The sequence below is a fragment of the Xyrauchen texanus genome, chromosome 25 (genome assembly GCF_025860055.1).
Source record: "Xyrauchen texanus isolate HMW12.3.18 chromosome 25, RBS_HiC_50CHRs, whole genome shotgun sequence".
In the NCBI taxonomy this organism is placed as follows: domain Eukaryota; kingdom Metazoa; phylum Chordata; class Actinopteri; order Cypriniformes; family Catostomidae; genus Xyrauchen; species Xyrauchen texanus.
In genome coordinates this window covers 8841088-8858313 of record NC_068300.1, presented here as the reverse complement: position 1 = coordinate 8858313, position 17226 = coordinate 8841088, and the positions used below count along the sequence as shown (strand labels likewise).

General features: G+C 35.5%; 1 protein-coding gene across 6 annotated transcripts in view; it reads right to left on the bottom strand.

The window, feature by feature from the left end:
• Positions 1–1734: 1734 nt before the first annotated feature.
• reps2 (RALBP1 associated Eps domain containing 2) overlaps positions 1735–17226 on the bottom strand; it is a 53784-nt gene continuing 38292 nt past the window's right edge. For all 6 annotated transcript variants that reach the window (XM_052092116.1, XM_052092118.1, XM_052092120.1 and 3 more), the window contains 5 exons: positions 17117–17194; positions 11114–11197; positions 9456–9589; positions 9251–9356; positions 1735–3581 (listed from right to left, as the gene is read on the bottom strand). In XM_052092116.1, the coding sequence (XP_051948076.1) occupies positions 3513–3581; positions 9251–9356; positions 9456–9589; positions 11114–11197; positions 17117–17194 (471 nt within the window). In that variant the 3' untranslated portion in view covers positions 1735–3512. The remainder of the gene's footprint in view (positions 3582–9250; positions 9357–9455; positions 9590–11113; positions 11198–17116; positions 17195–17226) is intronic.

Genomic DNA, 17226 nt, shown 5'->3' with positions numbered 1-17226 from the left:
TAATGATTTCTGAAGGATCATGTGACACTGAAGACTGCAGTAATGATGCTGAAAATTCAGCTTTGATCGCAAATTGCATTTTACAATATATTCAAATAGAAAACATCTTTTAAATTGTAAAAAGAGTTCACACAATGTTTTTACTGTATTTGGATCAAATAAATGCAGTCTTGGTGAGCAGAAGAGACTTCTTCTAAAACTTTTATATGGTAGTGTAGGTATAAAATTAAGTAAAGTATTTATGTAAAAAAATGTATAGTCAGATTACTTTTTAACTTAAAACTTGATTTTGATCATTAAATCTCCTCACATTCATTCTCTTTGTCACATTCCTCATTGATGGTCCCAGGGGAGGGGTCTTTGTGTCCTCAGGTGTGAAAGGCAATCAATATTCATGATCGTTCACGCCTCCTCGCATATGACTTTTCTAACTCTAAAAGTGTCTTACAAAAGTTAAAGTACTACATTGTTTTGTATGAATGAGTGATCAGGATGGTTTTCACATAATTTTGTAACAAATACTCTAGGCTACAAGATCCAGTTCTCAAAAGGCTTGTGGACAAATGTTTAGTATGTGTTATATGGCCTTATTTCAATGACTTAAAAGTGTTGTTTTTTCAAAAACCACGCATAAACGCTATTTTCACAAAAATAGAAACCTGTACACACATGTTGCTCACATATTATTGTAGCCATTAATGTGTTTTTAAGCAACTGAAAAAAGCATAAATGTCAAAGCATGTCAAAACTTCTCCAGGGCCCAAAATACACTCAGATCCCAGAGGGTTAATAGCATTATGTTTAACACATTTGACCATTTATTTCAAAACCATTCTGCTGAATTCAACAGATTTCCCTCAAAATCAGTAGAGAAAATTTTTACAGAAATGTTCAGATTCTGTTCATTTATGGTTACATTAAAAAACATATATACAGGTGAAACTTGAAAAATTAGAATATTGTGCAAAAGTTCATTAATTTCAGTAATTCAACTTAAAATACTATACTGAACCTTTTCACAATATTCTAATTTTCTGAGATTCTGAATTTGGGGTTTTCATAAGCTGTAAGCCATAATCATCAAAATTATATCAAATAAAGGCTTGAAATATCTTACTTTGCTTGTAATGAGTCTATATAATATATTAGTTTCACCTTTTAAGTTGAATTACTGAAATTAATGAACTTTTGCACGATATTCAAATTTTTCGAGTTTCACCTGTATATATATATATATAATATAAGCTTTTTATATATATACATATATAACAGTTTGGACTCCCTGAAAGCCCAATTGCCCACAATGATGTAGCCTGCATACTGATATATTGTCCTCATCAAAGGAACCAATCCACTTCCAATGTAAATATTCTGGAACTCATGAGATTAGTCAAAAGAGCTCATGAGACAGATTGAACATGACCGTCAGAGGTCACGACCTCTTGATCCACTGACCGTACATGTACAATTGATTCTCTATGGTCCTCATGTTTGACACTAACATAGGAAACCCAAAGAGATGAATTGAAGGGATGAGCATGAATGGTTTCACCCTACAGTCTGTAAGAATGCTGTACAAAAGTAAACCTAAAATTACAATCACTCACTATTTTCCCCCATAATTACAACTCATTCACAGATATCACATTCCTGTATCAGAACAGAGTGCGTGTAGTTCAGCTAGATTCATCTTTTTATCAAAAACACACAACTTGACCAACAACAAGCTTGGCCTGCAAAATATTATTTTTTATTTATTTTTTTTTTGCATAGGAAAGTTGTTTGCACACATTAAAACAAAAAATACAGACATTTCTTTTACTTTTTTGCAGTCGCTGGTTTTCATTTGATAATTTTTTTTAAACAACCTTTTTTGACATTTCATAATTACTGGTCCTGTAATTTCCCCAAAATACCATTGTTGATTTTTTTAAGACAGTTAGAAATGCCGATGAAATGACTTATATTTAAAAAAAAAAATTATAATAATAAAGATTATTGTGAGCAATAAAATTTGACTAATATTTTGTGACACCCAAAGTTTTTGTAATACAGTACAAGCACAATCATTGGATCCCCCTCATTCATTTAATCTGAGGTTAATGTACACGTGACTTTCAAAAGTCTAGATCATCTAACATTCCAGTATTTAACATTTCTTTATTGTCAAAAACCCCCCCCACATAAAACATGCCATCCAAACTAGACGTGTAAAAACAAATACATTCAGATTTTAGGAGTCTTCATGACAAACAATTCCACATCTTTACAAATGTCCTAAACTTTGTCCCATCTCACATAAAAAAATATTATTCAGAGTTTTACCTGTGTTCTTAATGGGTTAATCTCACAAAAACTGTTATAATTTTGTATGTGGGTCATATTTCACCCCCAAAACAAAAAGAAATAAAGTATATTTTGTTTACAAATAATAAAGGCTATTTTAGGACCATGAAGATTGTTGGTGTATAATATTAATGATTATATATATATATAATTATGACATTATTAATTTATAAATTAGTATTGTATTATAATGATTAATTATCAATTAATGTATTATTATAATTTGTTAATTAGTCTAATGAGAATCACCAGTAAGAATAATTAGAATTAATTGGAGAAAAAATCCAGAATCACGATGTACTTGATTGTAATGAAATATCATAATGCAAAAACAAAAAAAAATAAGATAAAAATTTATATTTTTTTCTTTTGATTTTGGGTTGAAAATGTGACCTGAACATGTCAGTGTGAGAATCACCCATATAAGCTCATTCATGGTGGCAAAGAATCGGCCTCAAACACATTCAAGTCAAATTACAATAATTAGATGCATTAGTGTATTTGTCGAACAAAGCACAAAACCAGATCTCTTGTATCAACCAAACATAAACTTCCAGGTTGATTTCAAGCATTTCAGTGCAAAATAATCATTTAGTATTTTTGTCCTGTTTCCTGATAAAAATCCTGAAATCTCCTTAAACAATTTACATTTACTTGAGAGAATATATCTTGAAAATAAGTACATTTTTCTTAACTCATTGGGAAAATATTAGTTTTCTTGTTTTAGGCATAAACATCACTAAATCTAAATGTATTTAAAACAATAAAAATAACTATTTAATCAATATTATAAGAAAAAAGCACTATTTCCAGATATACTCTTAAAAATCAATGCATCCCATCGTACACAATATTGCTTCTCAAGTAAACGCATCTTGTTTGAAAGATACAGAGATCATTTTGCTGTAAGCCACATGCTTGAACAAACAAACAAACAAACAAACAAACGTCTCATTCTCCACCTTTACGGAGGTAAAATCCTGTATTTTTGACAAAATGTTTGTGGCGTCCCAAATGTTTGGTCACTTAAAAATAGCTTCCTGTCATGTGACTGTATTATAGCTCAGATATATTATAGCTTAGACAGAATCCGGTTTTGCCATCATCATATTGAAAGATGTGTGTGTAGAAAGACAACAAAAAAAAGAACGAGTGTGTGTGTTGGGTCAGGTTGATGCCACGGGCCGCAGTAACTCCAACTGGGATTCCAAAGTAACTCGCTCCCGATGCACAACCTTAGAAAGAAAGAGAGGACAAATAGAGAGAGGAGTACACAGAGTCAAACTAAAATTGGTAAGATTATTTGAGATAAGCTAAGCTAAGCTGAGCAAATCAAATTAAACTCCATTTCAATTCAAGATTTAATTTCCTTTAGGCTTGTATGATATCCTGAACTCACTTTTTGGGTTACAATAAAACGGCACATTGTGACCTGAAGCCAATAAATAAATGATCCAATCTCGATCATGATGTATCCAACCCTTTTCTCCTAAAGCTTTGAAAGAAATAAGCAGATATGTGAGATGTGTTTTGAGTGGTTGCCAGGGCGTTGCTATGCAGTTTCTAAGGTGTTCTATGTGCGGTTTTTTGCGAAATGATATTACGTGGTTCATTACACGCATCGCGGCAGTTCTGAGGTGAAATGTCCACCGCGTGGCGCTAAAAGCGAGTTAAATGTTCTCCCAAACAGATGAGGTTAAGGTTAAACATGCAATCAAGTTTTAACAACACAAAGCCCACCTCCCTACCCTAAACCAAAACCGATAGTGTCATGAAAGCAAATGTGAGATGAGAAACGCAATTGCTCAGGCAATTACGCAATTTTGTGTACTGTCGACTCGCCTCCTCTTCATGACTCATAATGTCTATGCTCTGTTGAGCTAACACACGAATTGATCAGCCTCAAACATGCATGAAAATGTTGTTTGTTATTTAATGCAAGCATAAAAATATATCGTCTTACAAGTCACACACTATAGTAAAAGTGTTTCGATGTTATTATAACCTTGTGCGATCCCGCGTAAACATGCATGGACGTTGTATTTTGGCTTCGCTATATGTAACGCATATTTTATATTGATTTAAACCAACTGATCTCAGTTTAGGAGATTATGTCCTGTCAGTAATGGGTTAAACTTTTAACGCAGGAGCCACTTGCAAAACAACATGGTGCTGACCACAGCGGAGTTTGTCTATGGGAGAAACGCCAACAAAACTACAAACAGTCGAGTCTGTAGTTTCATTCAATGTGCCATTCTTAAGACTTAAGTCGATTTATTATGAAACGCCATGCTACTAAACACAATGTACACTAATGTGTACTTAGGCACATTTTTCCCTTAGAAATCCTATTTACTGTGCACCACATTGAGAGTCAATGAGTTCATCCAAAAGCTGAAAAATGTTGCTTTCAGTGGCTTCATATGGAGTTAGGATGAACATAAGGTGCATTTCGGACTGTTCTGAGACCAGTGAAGACAGACAGCACACTGGAGGCTAAGTTATTCACTAAATAGGGTGCAAGGGAACATCCTATAGCTCTCTATGCAGCTAAGTGCATTCAATCCAAACTTTCTATCAAAAGTTCAGTTTCAGGCTGCAGATGATGTTTGGACCACTCAACATGTTTGGCAGATGGGACAATGATAATCAGTACATAGATTCAGAATTTATATTATGTAATTTTTTTTTAACATGGTTGGCTGTGATTGGATGATGCTGGACATTACTTTGAATCAGAATAAATTATGCTAATTTCAGATGTAAAGTCTCAAATCATGAATAACCAACACTCCTGGAAACATAATAAACAAATTAATAATAACACAAATTAAAAATTTTTTAAAAAAAAATCGGACTTTCTATAGCTTGGTATGATTTAAAATGTCAAAACCTGGTCCCGCTGTCCACATATGTTGACATTCATTTTTAGGAAATCTATTTGCTCTAGAATTATTATTATTATTTTTTTTTTGCATTTATTAGGTACTACTAGTTACAAATCAAAAAGGGAAATGGAAGCACACAGCGGTCACTCTCGCGGCTCAGGAGGATAAGATAGCATTGAGTGAGGAACAGGACGAAAAGTAAGTGTTTATGGACTGATAATCTGCGATTCCCATGATTTGTGCGAAAGTGAAAAAGTAACAATCATTTTGCAAAAATGTACGTATAACAATGAGGTATGAGCAATAGCAAGCACTATATATATATAACAGGCTGTTCTCAGTACAGCAGACAGACATTTGTCAAAGAAGAATTCCACCGACAGACAAAGTGACCTGAGGTCAAGACCTTGGGATGACATCAAAGACAAAGGATAAAAGGAACTTGGATGCCCACACGGCTTAACAACCTTTATTCCTGCTTGTCTTCATTTGTCATTAAAGAAGTGTATATCAGATATCTTCAAAAACAATATAGACAAATGCAGACAGACATTGTCAAACACACCTATCATTTCATGTCATTTGACACCCATCAGAAACAGCATCTTAGATAGCTTGCATGTTGTGATGGGATGTTAGATTCTTGCTTTATAGTTTTAACTTATGATCATTTACTTAAACCCGTATGACTTTCTTCTGTGAAAAATTTAATAATTCTAAGAATATTCAATTCTATGAATATTTGTAAATGCAAATGAGATTGAGAGCTGCAGCGGAGGGGAAGATTTTCAGTGAATAATGACTTTAATTTCAGCCTGTTCCTCACACAAAACACAGACAATGTACTGTATGGAGGACTTGTATGATCTTTTTATGGAGCTAGACAGCCCTCACTGTCTGCTTTAATCGTATGGAAAAGAGCACCCAGGACATTCTGCTAAATGTTTCCTTTTGTGTTCCACAGAAGAAAGTCAGTCATATGGGTTTAAAACGACATGAGGATGAGTAAATGATAACAGAAATGTAATTTTTGGGCAAACTACTAATTTTGAATGCAGGTAAACTGTTCCCAGCATTTAAAGCTGAAACCCGATATGGGTGTTTACGAGCAAGAGTCTTGCGGTATAATGTCTTTCTTTCACTTTTTCCTCCTCCTCGCACTCTCGGTTGTAAAATGCATTTCCAAGCACATTCTGCTGGTCACGAGAATATTTTCACTGCCAAAATTGCATTCACAGCACAGCAGCTGTAGGATGCACTATTTTAAAAAAGGACAACTGTTTGAAGCAAGCCTTTGCACAAGTGTGTGTGTGTGTGTGTGTGTGTGTGTTCATTAAGACGGATCACTGAATGATTTGAAGACCGCAACTCTAGACCGGCTCATTGAGTCTCTCAATAACTCTTGAGGGTAACAGAAGCTGTCAGTGTGTAAATATAAAAGCCGAAGTCTGATATGTGTTTATATACAGACTGGAAGAGATATTTGATCAGCCTGAGGAGAGGTGTTGGAAATAGGATGTGCTGCCCATCCAAGAGAACGTCCCATGTGTGAGATGACAGCTTATATCCAGATACTATGAGAAGTCAACGTTTTATGCATGAATGCGTGGCATTAATTCATTTATATCTTGCTTCTGGAATAACCATGTGTACATTAAATGCAAAGTACTTAAATAAATATTCACCCAAAAATGGAAAATGTTGTCATTATTTATGCTACCCGGGCCTTATGTAATTCCAAACCCGTATGACTTTCTTGCTTTCATGGAACACAAATAAGATGGGTTAAACTGGGTTTAACATTTAAGGGTTAAACTTCTGCCTCACCGAGTCATGTGACTACAGCACATCGTTGATGTACGTGAAGTGCTTCTACGGGCGCAGAGCCAACAAAAGTGCCTCTGGTAAGAAACCTAAAGTTATTTTATTGAAACCTGTTTGGGTGTAAAGAGTAGTGTCTCTAGTTTCATTTGATATGCCGTTTTAAAAATGTCCTAAATGTTTGGTGCGATAGCGCGACGATAAACGTGATGTACACATACGTGTATTGTGGGACATTATTCCCTCAAAAGTTGAAAAAACATGAACAAATCTGTTGGGTATTTCACTTCATTTTAACACAATTTTTTTTATATTTTATTTTGTTACCATTGTGCAATACGATTCTATTCATTAACATCAGTAAATGCATTCCTTTATATTTACTGCATTATCACATTGAGAATCATTGGGTTCACCCAAAAGTTGAAAAATGAAGTTGGAGTTAGGATGAAAATAAGGTGCATTTCAAACTTTTCTGAGACAAGTGCAGACAGACAGCACACTGGAGTTTAAGTCATTAACTAAATAGGGAGCAAGGGAGCATCCTATAGCTCTCTATGCAGCTAAGTGCATTCACTACAAAAATCTGACCAAAAGATCATTTTCAGGCTGCAGATGATGTTTGAACCTCTCAACATGTTTGGCAGACATGGGACAATGATAATCAGTACATAGATTCAGAATTTATAATGCTGAATTGAATTTGAACATGGTTGGCTGTGATTGGATGATGCTGGACATTACTTTGAATAATTATTATTTATTCAGCTTTACAGAAAATCAGCTGTAATGTCTGTTACCAGAAGCTGTCAAGCTCAAAAAATGACAAAAAAGTAACTTAAATTTAGTCCATATGACTCAAGTGCTTTAATACGCGTCTTCTCCTACACTGTTAATTCTTTCCAGTGTCATTCTGGCTCAGTGATGGGTGTACCCGATTACGAAGTAATTCGTTTTTAATTACTTTCAATTAAATGAAGTAGTGTAAGATATTACATTTTAATTACTTTTAAGTAAAGGTCGATCGATAGTGGATTTTGCCGATACAGATAACTAAGGTGGTGGCAAAGACCGATAACCGATTAATCGGCCGATTAATTTTTACATGATAGTGGATTTTGCCGATACAGATAACTAAGGTGGTGGAAAAGGCCGATAACCAATTAATCGGCCGATGAATTTTTACAAGATATTTGATTTTGCCGATACAGATAACTAAGGTGGTGGCAAAGACCGATAACCGATTAATCGGCCGATTAATTTTTACATGATCGTGGATTTTGCCGATACAGATAACTAAGGTGGTGGAAAAGGCCAATAACCGATTAATCGGCCGATTAATTTTTACATGATCGAGGATTTTGCCGATAAAGATAACTAAGGTGGTGGAAAAGGCCAATAACCGATTAATCGGCCGATTAATTTTTACATGATCGCGGATTTTGCCGATACAGATAACTAAGGTGGTGGAAAAGGCCGATAACTGATTAATCGGCCCATTAATTTTTATATTTGGTTTAAAGAAAGTTAAAAAAGATATTTCCTTACTGTAACGGGCACAGACATAGAGGCTACAAGAGTCTAAAATGAATAATATCCCAGATTAAGTTTACTGTTCAACTAAAACCTAATTATAACCTGAAAACTGAAGAGTTGGTGCATAATGTGGGATTTTTAACTATAAACAAGCTTAAAACACTCAAGGGGCTCTTCATTATAAATGACGGAGTCTTGGCTGCGTTAAAATGCTCTATATTTAAGTATCTAACAAAATAAGCTTTTTATAGCCTACAGTATATATATATTCACCAGATGAAGAGTTTGTTGATATATTTCACCAGATGAGGTTTAATTAGGAATAAGGTTTTTTTATTATAATTCACAATATCTGAAGTTGGAGACAAAATGCATGTGCATGTCCTCGCTTCAATTTAGATTACTTGAGAATCTAATAAAACTAGCGCTGGACACAGAGGAACATGGAGGAATAATAATAATAAAAAAAAAATATCTGCAACTATCTGTATAGATTGTTGCTAATAAAAAAAAAAGCCAACACATCGTGTTTGCGCGCATTAAAATCTGGCATGTTGCGAGTTACATTAGTTGTATGAGAAAAACACATCTTGGACATAATTTTCATTTTTGGGTGAACTATTCCTTTATGTATGCAATCAGAAATATGGCTGCTGCACCTTTAGCTGTTGCTGTAGTTCACTGTTGAGGCGGGTCAGGACTGCGTTGGTTTCTCGGTTCTTCCTTATAGCCATCTGGATCTCTCTCTTCTGTTTGGGAGGCAACCTGTGTATTTGCATATATAATATGGAAGTACATTTTTACTATCTGACTAAAATATTCTCTGAAATGTTGTGTGATAGGGATATGTGTTGATGTATTGACCTCTGCGTAGATTTGGTCAGTGTGGCAGCAGAGTAGGGCGTGGCCGAGGGGGGCGTGGAACTCTGGCTTTCAGGGTGGAGCTTTCTTCGTACTGGCTTCTGAGGGGCGTGGCCTTGGAGTAACCCTGTAGAATCCTTTGAGGGGGTTTGAACATGCATGTCAAAGGAATATTACTACAGTAATACTAATAGTATTCTCTACAAATGTATTACAATGATGTCATCATGATATAAAGACTCATGAGTTGTCCACATGAGCACCATGACTCGAAGTGTAAGAGCATGTGTGTTAACCAAAAGGCCATGGCATGATATAATAGAACATTTTCAGACTGTGACACTGGAGTAGCCAGAAGTTGCCACAAGGGCTATATCTCAAGTAACTATAAGATTTGGAGTCAAAAGTCCAATTGTGCAAATTTGTGTTTTTACTAGTAGAGGGTTTGTATTTGGTCTCAAACACCTTGTTCAAAACCCTCTTAAATTAAAATTAGTTTAGTGTATTCTACCCACCAAAGTGAATTTTACTATCATCATATTTTTGTTATAGCTCTTGGGTAAACAATCGAACATAATCAAACTATTAAAGGAATAGTTCAACCAACAATGAAAATTCTCATTATTTACTCACCTTCATGCCATCCCAAATGTGTGTGATTTTCTTCTTCAGAACACAAACAAAGATTTTTTGAAGAATATCTCAGCTCTGTAAGTCCTTACAAAGCTAGTGAATGGTGAACAGAACTTTAAAGCTCCAAAAAGCACATAAAGACAACATAAAAGTAATCCAAGTGGTTCAATCCACATTATGTGTTATGATAGGTGTGAGCAAGAAACAGATCAATATTGAAGTCATTTTTTACTATAAATATCCACTTTCACTTTCCTCTGTGCTCTTCTTCATGAAGGTCGCCACCTACTGGGCAGCAGGGAGGAGAATTTATAGTAAAAAAAGGACTTAAATATTTATCTGTTTCTTATCCACACCTATCATATCACTTCTGAAGACATGGATTAAACCACTGAGGAATAATGCATCACTTTTATGTTGTCTTTATGTGCTTTTTGGAGCTTCAAAGTTCTGGTCACCATTTACTTGTATTGTATGGACTTACAGAGCTGAAATATTCTTCCAAAAAATCTTTGTTTGTGTTCTGCAGAAGAAAGAAAGTCAATCATATGTGGGATGGCATGATGTGAGTAAATGATGATAATTTAAAATTTTAGTTTGGGTGAACTATCCCTTTAAGGCAAGGTTGAATTATATTATTAAGGAAGATTTTTACTGAAAAGTTTTGTGTTCTTTGTCCCTTTCAATGATTACATGAAACCTACACCAATGGTTTAATGGCAGGTTTTATTGTGACAACTTAACCCCATATAGTGTGACAAAACGTCCTGCTATTGGAGCAAGTTGTTACACGTATGTTCAAAGAACTGTATCTTTTTTTCCTGGGCAAAAGCTTTTTTTGGCTGTTGCCAAGACTTAAAGACATGTGGCTTTTCAGAAACTCATTTTTTTTAAATCAGCATGCTCTGAGAAATATTCACTTGAGTAAAAAAGTGTGACAACTAGCCCCAGACTACCCTCCAAGGCCTGAGTATCTGGACCAAATGAAGTGTTGAGTGCATATATAATGAGAAGCGGTCAGCTCTTACGGTTTTAGGAGGTGCTAGATCTTCTGTGCTGGGACCTCCTCTGATCCCGGGTCTTACGGTTTGAGGTGCTGCACTGGTTTCCTGCTGTAAGAGAAGAATGATTTAAGAGTTATCGGGCAGTGTAAACAAGGCCTCAATGTTACAGTTCCTTCGATTTGTACAGTATATGCAATTGAGTTTGAGTTCTGTACATGTTCCCTTTTGCTTAATTATGTCATTTATATTTACATGTGCATGTGTACCATCCGTTTGTCCTGCAGTTAAATGAGACTTCACATAAACAGGGTGAGTTTGAAGCCAATTTAGATGGTCATGTCTAAAGGGTATGCCTTGATCTGGGACAGTTAAGCACAAGTTGAATTCGGGTTACAGTTTAGGTTTAGGGTTTAGAGTTAGGGTTAAGAATTAGTCCATTATGGGTAGGAGTAATGTGTCTGTGGGACTCCAAATAAACACAAATGCGATTCTTGAAACACGAGTGCTTCCTTTCTAGACACGACCAAGTTAGCTAGATGTCAAATAGACTTCCTCTATCAAAAACTGCTACTGCTAGATGTTAGTCTGCATTTTCCCTTAGACCTTAGAGTCTCTCTCACAAAGGAAGTGGGCCAAGACAATTTGAATAGCATAAGGGAAGACACCCTTGAAGTCCTCACTCCATCTTTTAAAATGAAATCAAAGCTGGCTCAAAATAAGGAACTGTGTATATTTACGGATCACTGGGGGCATAACATCAATCTTGATAAAAGGTAAGGCTTTCCTGGCTTAAAATGCATCGCTTATGTTGCAATATTTCACTCAAATATGACTTATGTTCAATGAATTAAGTGTGACATCAATATTGTCATATTTGTAAATTCGTTAAAAAGCCCATAACACCTAGTCTTGCGGTCGGTATGACACAGAAGATCTGTACTTTATGGCACAACAAAACGTAATGGCAGAAAAAGATTGATTGCAAGGCTGTAAAAGTCATAAAAAATCTATTTGATTTGCTGCGGCACACAACAAGTTATTTCACACAGCCAGTCGTACCCTCAGGGCAACGCGCAAGAATTACGATCGCAATACAGGCGTGTGAAGGTAACGGTGCTCATTACTGGCTGTAAAATTACGACTGACTATAATATGGGCAGAGTACTGGAAAAAGGGGGGAAAAAGTGTTTCGACAACATTGCAAAGGCAAAGAGTGGTGTTTGCACGGAAAATGTGTTTCAAAACGGAAGTCGAACACATGGCAGGCAGAAACTGTTATGGACAAATAGGGTAAAATTAAGTTTGGTTGGTCGGAAAGGGTCACATATTCTAAACTGGGCAGTGAAGTCTGAGTCGCACATGGAAGTCTGTTGTTCTTATAAAGGCACAGAAGTACAGTCTGTTCAATATTTCAAACTGATGTATAGTGCAACCTATTAACATACTGTACTTCTGTCCCTCACAGCTTTGTTTTCATTCATGGCAAATCAAGTATGACTTCTACCCTCACTAAAGTCTATGTTGCCTATGGTTGAATGGTGCTTATGACATGTTGGGCAGATTGACAGATGAACCCCATTCACTTCCATATGGGTTCCAAAGAGGCACTTACAATGGAAGAATGGGGTTAATCTGTCAATATATGCATTATATATATATCTATATATATATATATATATAGATATATATATACACATATACACATATATACATACATATACACACATACACACATACACTCACCTAAAGGATTATTAGGAACACCTGTTAAATTTCTCATTAATGCAATTATCTAATCAACCAATCACATGGCAGTTGCTTCAATGCATTTAGGGGTGTGGTCCTGGTCAAGACAATCTCCTGAACTCCAAACTGAATGTCAGAATGGGAAAGAAAGGTGATTTAAGCAATTTTGAGCGTGGCATGGTTGTTGGTGCCAGACGGGCCGGTCTGAGTATTTCACAATCTGCTCAGTTACTGGGATTTTCACACACAACCATTTCTAAGGTTTACAAAGAATGGTGTGAAAAGGAAAAACATCCAGTATGCGGCAGTCCTGTGGGCGAAAATGCCTTGTTGATGCTAGAGGTCAGAGGAGAATGGGCCGACTGATTCAAGCTGATAGAAGAGCAACTTTGCCTGAAATAACCACTCGCTACAACCGAGGTATGCAGCAAAGCATTTGTGAAGCCACAACACGCACAACCTTGAGGCGGATGGGCTACAACAGCAGAAGACCCCACCGGGTACCACTCATCTCCACTACAAATAGGAAAAAGAGGCTACAATTTGCAAGAGCTCACCAAAATTGGACAGTTGAAGACTGGAAAAATGTTGCCTGGTCTGATGAGTCTCGATTTCTGTTGAGACATTCAGATGGTAGAGTCAGAATTTGGCGTAAACAGAATGAGAACATGGATCCATCATGCCTTGTTACCACTGTGCAGGCTGGTGGTGGTGGTGTAATGGTGTGGGGGATGTTTTCTTGGCACACTTTAGGCCTCTTAGTGCCAATTGGGCATCGTTTAAATGCCACGGCCTACCTGAGCATTGTTTCTGACCATGTTCATCCTTTGGCCACCATGCATCCTCTGATGGCTACTTCCAGCAGGATAATGCACCATGTTACAAAGCTCGAATCATTTCAAATTGGTTTCTTGAACATAACAATGAGTTCACTGTACTAAAATGGCCCCCACAGTCACCAGATCTCAACCCAATAGAGCATCTTTGGGATGTGGTGGAACGGGAGCTTCGTGCCCTGGATGTGCATCCCATAAATCTCCATCAACTGCAAGATGCTATCCCATCAATATGGGCCAACATTTCTAAAGAATGCTTTCAGCACCTTGTTGAATCAATGCCACGTAGAATTAAGGCAGTTCTGAGGGCGAAAGGGGGTCAAACACAGTATTAGTATGGTGTTCCTAATAATCCTTTAGGTGAGTGTATGTTGCCTATGGTTGAATGTTGCTTATGAAATGTTGGGCAGATTGACAGATTAACCCCTTTCACTTCCATTGTAAGTGATATATATCACTTACAATGGAAGTGAATGGGGTTAATCTGTCTATATATATATATTTATATTAGGGCTGTCAATCGATTAAAATGTGTAATCTAATTAATTACATTGTGTCCCGATTAATTAATCATGATTAATCACATATACCAATATTTGCTGAGAAAGCCCCTTATATAACAATAATTCAATATATAATGATAATACATATTTATATCAATATATAATTATACATAGTTATCTTTAAATATTTAAAAATTATATATATATAATAAAAATATTCAGATAATTAAACTGCTTTACATTCTTGTGGCAGAAGAGTTAATCATTGATAAGACAATACAAAAAGTGGCTTTAGAATACAATGTGTTGTTTACTACCATATTATTGATCATAAGTCAATCATTGGCACACAGTTCACAGCAATCCATTACACAAGTGAATTTGTCAATCAGTTGGAGATTTATTATGAGGGCTTGTTTAAGGACCCGTCAGTGTACACCTGCATCAGACATGCTTGTGTAGCGTCTCAGGTGCGTTGCGTCATAAATGAATAAAATGTTTAGTTCACGGTTTCAAGTTAAATATAGTTTAATACTCAATCTATAAACACATCTTGAGATCCCTTAGTTTGAATTTGCACTCCTTCAAGTGTTTTGAATGCAAGAACTGTGTTGTGGGTTGTTTTCTTCACTGTATAAATTGTGCGTTGCTCATACAGCTGAAATGCCACTTACTGCCCTCTGGAGTAAACAGGTGGTACTACAAGCTTACATTTCTCAGGAATCTTCCTTATTATGGTGCAATTAATTGCATTAATTTTTGTCAAATTAATTGCACCGAATTAACGCGTTAAATAGACAGCCCAAATATATATATATATATATATATATATATATATATATATATAGATAGATAGATACGTATACATATATATATAATGTAATATAAACAAACCCTAAACCCCCAAAATGACCTAAAAAACTTTAAAGTTCAACTAATAAACACGTTTTAACAGAGGAACAAATTGAAGTGCTTTTTTTAAAATTACAAGCTTCACATTTCTGTTTAAACACTCCAAATATTGACCTGATTCACTTCCATTGTAAGTGCCTCATTGTAACATTGATTTTTCTTTGTTCTTTTAAAAAGAAAAGCAGGGACGAGCCGAAACGTTTTTTGTATGTTTTAATCAACATTATGCCGCAAATGCTGTCAATTGAGCTCAACTTGTTTTGAACCCGCAATATTTCTTTAAACATAGAAATAGTTCACATCCGAGAGATTCTCTCACCAAGAACTCCTTACATTCAACCCATAACTCACAAAACTATGGCAAATGAATTTCATGCAGCGCTCACATTCCCTCACACCACTTTACAGAGGCCAAAAGTTAAAAGCATGACGGGATTAAAAATGTTATAAAGATGAAGGAATGCTCGCCGTTTGATGCGTTTAGAGGTCTTCGGAGACTTGAAATGAGCTATGAGTATTTGATTGGGCCACAATCCCTTCATATAGAGACGACTGTCATAGCTCAAGTCAAGTGGTTTTAATTGTCGTTCAACCAAATATAGTTAGCACAGTACACACCGAAACAAGACAACGTTCCTCCAGGACCATATCATAAATGAGTATTTGCTTTCATAGAGATGGCTCGAGCACAAACAGCCTCTAAAATATCAGATATTTGTAGGTGCCTGTGCTATCAAATAAGTGTGTGTACGCCCTGCAGAGGCTTATGGAAGCTGAGCAACGTTGATGAATTGTGTGTGTGTGTGTGTGTGTGTGTTTTTACTGTGCTCCTGCAGCTTTATACTCATATTAAACTGTGGGAAACTGCTGTCTCTTTCCACCCTGCAGTTACAGCAACATGAGAACACACAAATCAGGTTACTGCAGCAAGTGTGTGTGTGTGTGTGTGTGTGTGTGTGTGGACAGATGCGTCCTATAACGGAATGTATCAAGTGAAGAGGTAAAGACATGTTCTCACACATTCACACCCAAAAAGAGGAAGTTCAGATTCTTCAAAGAACACGTATAATTAATAACCAAGAGAAAAATGATGACAGGCTTGAGGAAGTGTGTGTGTTTTTCCAAGGATGACATCTTTTTTTAAATGGGTACACTTGAGTTAATGGAGATGGACGTGTAGGAGTGACACTTAAAAATAAAAAAGAAGAAATCAGACACAATTTATGAATTCAAACATCAAAATGAAATTATATATATATATATATATATTAAAAACATTTCTGACAAATTATTAGACATATTTAAAATTATGTAAAATATTACAGTAAAATAATGAATTAATAAATCATTTTCAAATGCATATTTTACATTTATTTTTACAATAAAGCATTTGCCAATTACAAAATGTACATATTAATTTATTTTCTTGTTATAATGAACTACATTTTAAAACAGGAATTAAAATGTTTTAAATATGTCTATTTGTCAATCAAAAAAAAAGTGATTTATTTATTTACTTACATTTTCATGTTGGAATTAATACACTGATAATGTACTTCATTTCATTTTTAATCCTCCGTACATCAGGTGGACAGACAGATATTTTGAAGTGTTTGTGAGTTAATTATATTATTATGGATTGACCCTAGTTACATTATTCTTATTTTATTTTTATTATAATTAATTGTATTTTTTAACCTTCATAACCTTTCATCAAAATGTCATACCCACGTTCATCCCCGGGACAGCTTTTCTTCTATATTTTTACCCAAATATCATACAGCAACATAACGACTACTTTATAACGTTAAAGTCGCATTTTACGATCGGTTATTTTCACATGTAAATATATCACATTATTCAAGTTAAATACATTGTGAATGCAGTATCATGTCATCTTTAAAAGTGACTCCACCTCAAATACAAGGATAATGGAGATGAATGTATGTGTGTTATTATAATGAGTGATACTGTGTGTTTTTAGGAGCGTTGCAAGTGTCTGTAGTAATTAACGGTCATGAACATCTCACCTCCCTAAACCTGCTGAAGTCTGCAAAGTTTGGCTGTTTCACAGCCTTCTTGTCTGAGCCAGGGTGAAATTTGAAGATCTAAGACATTCAAATAGAGACATGACTTACTG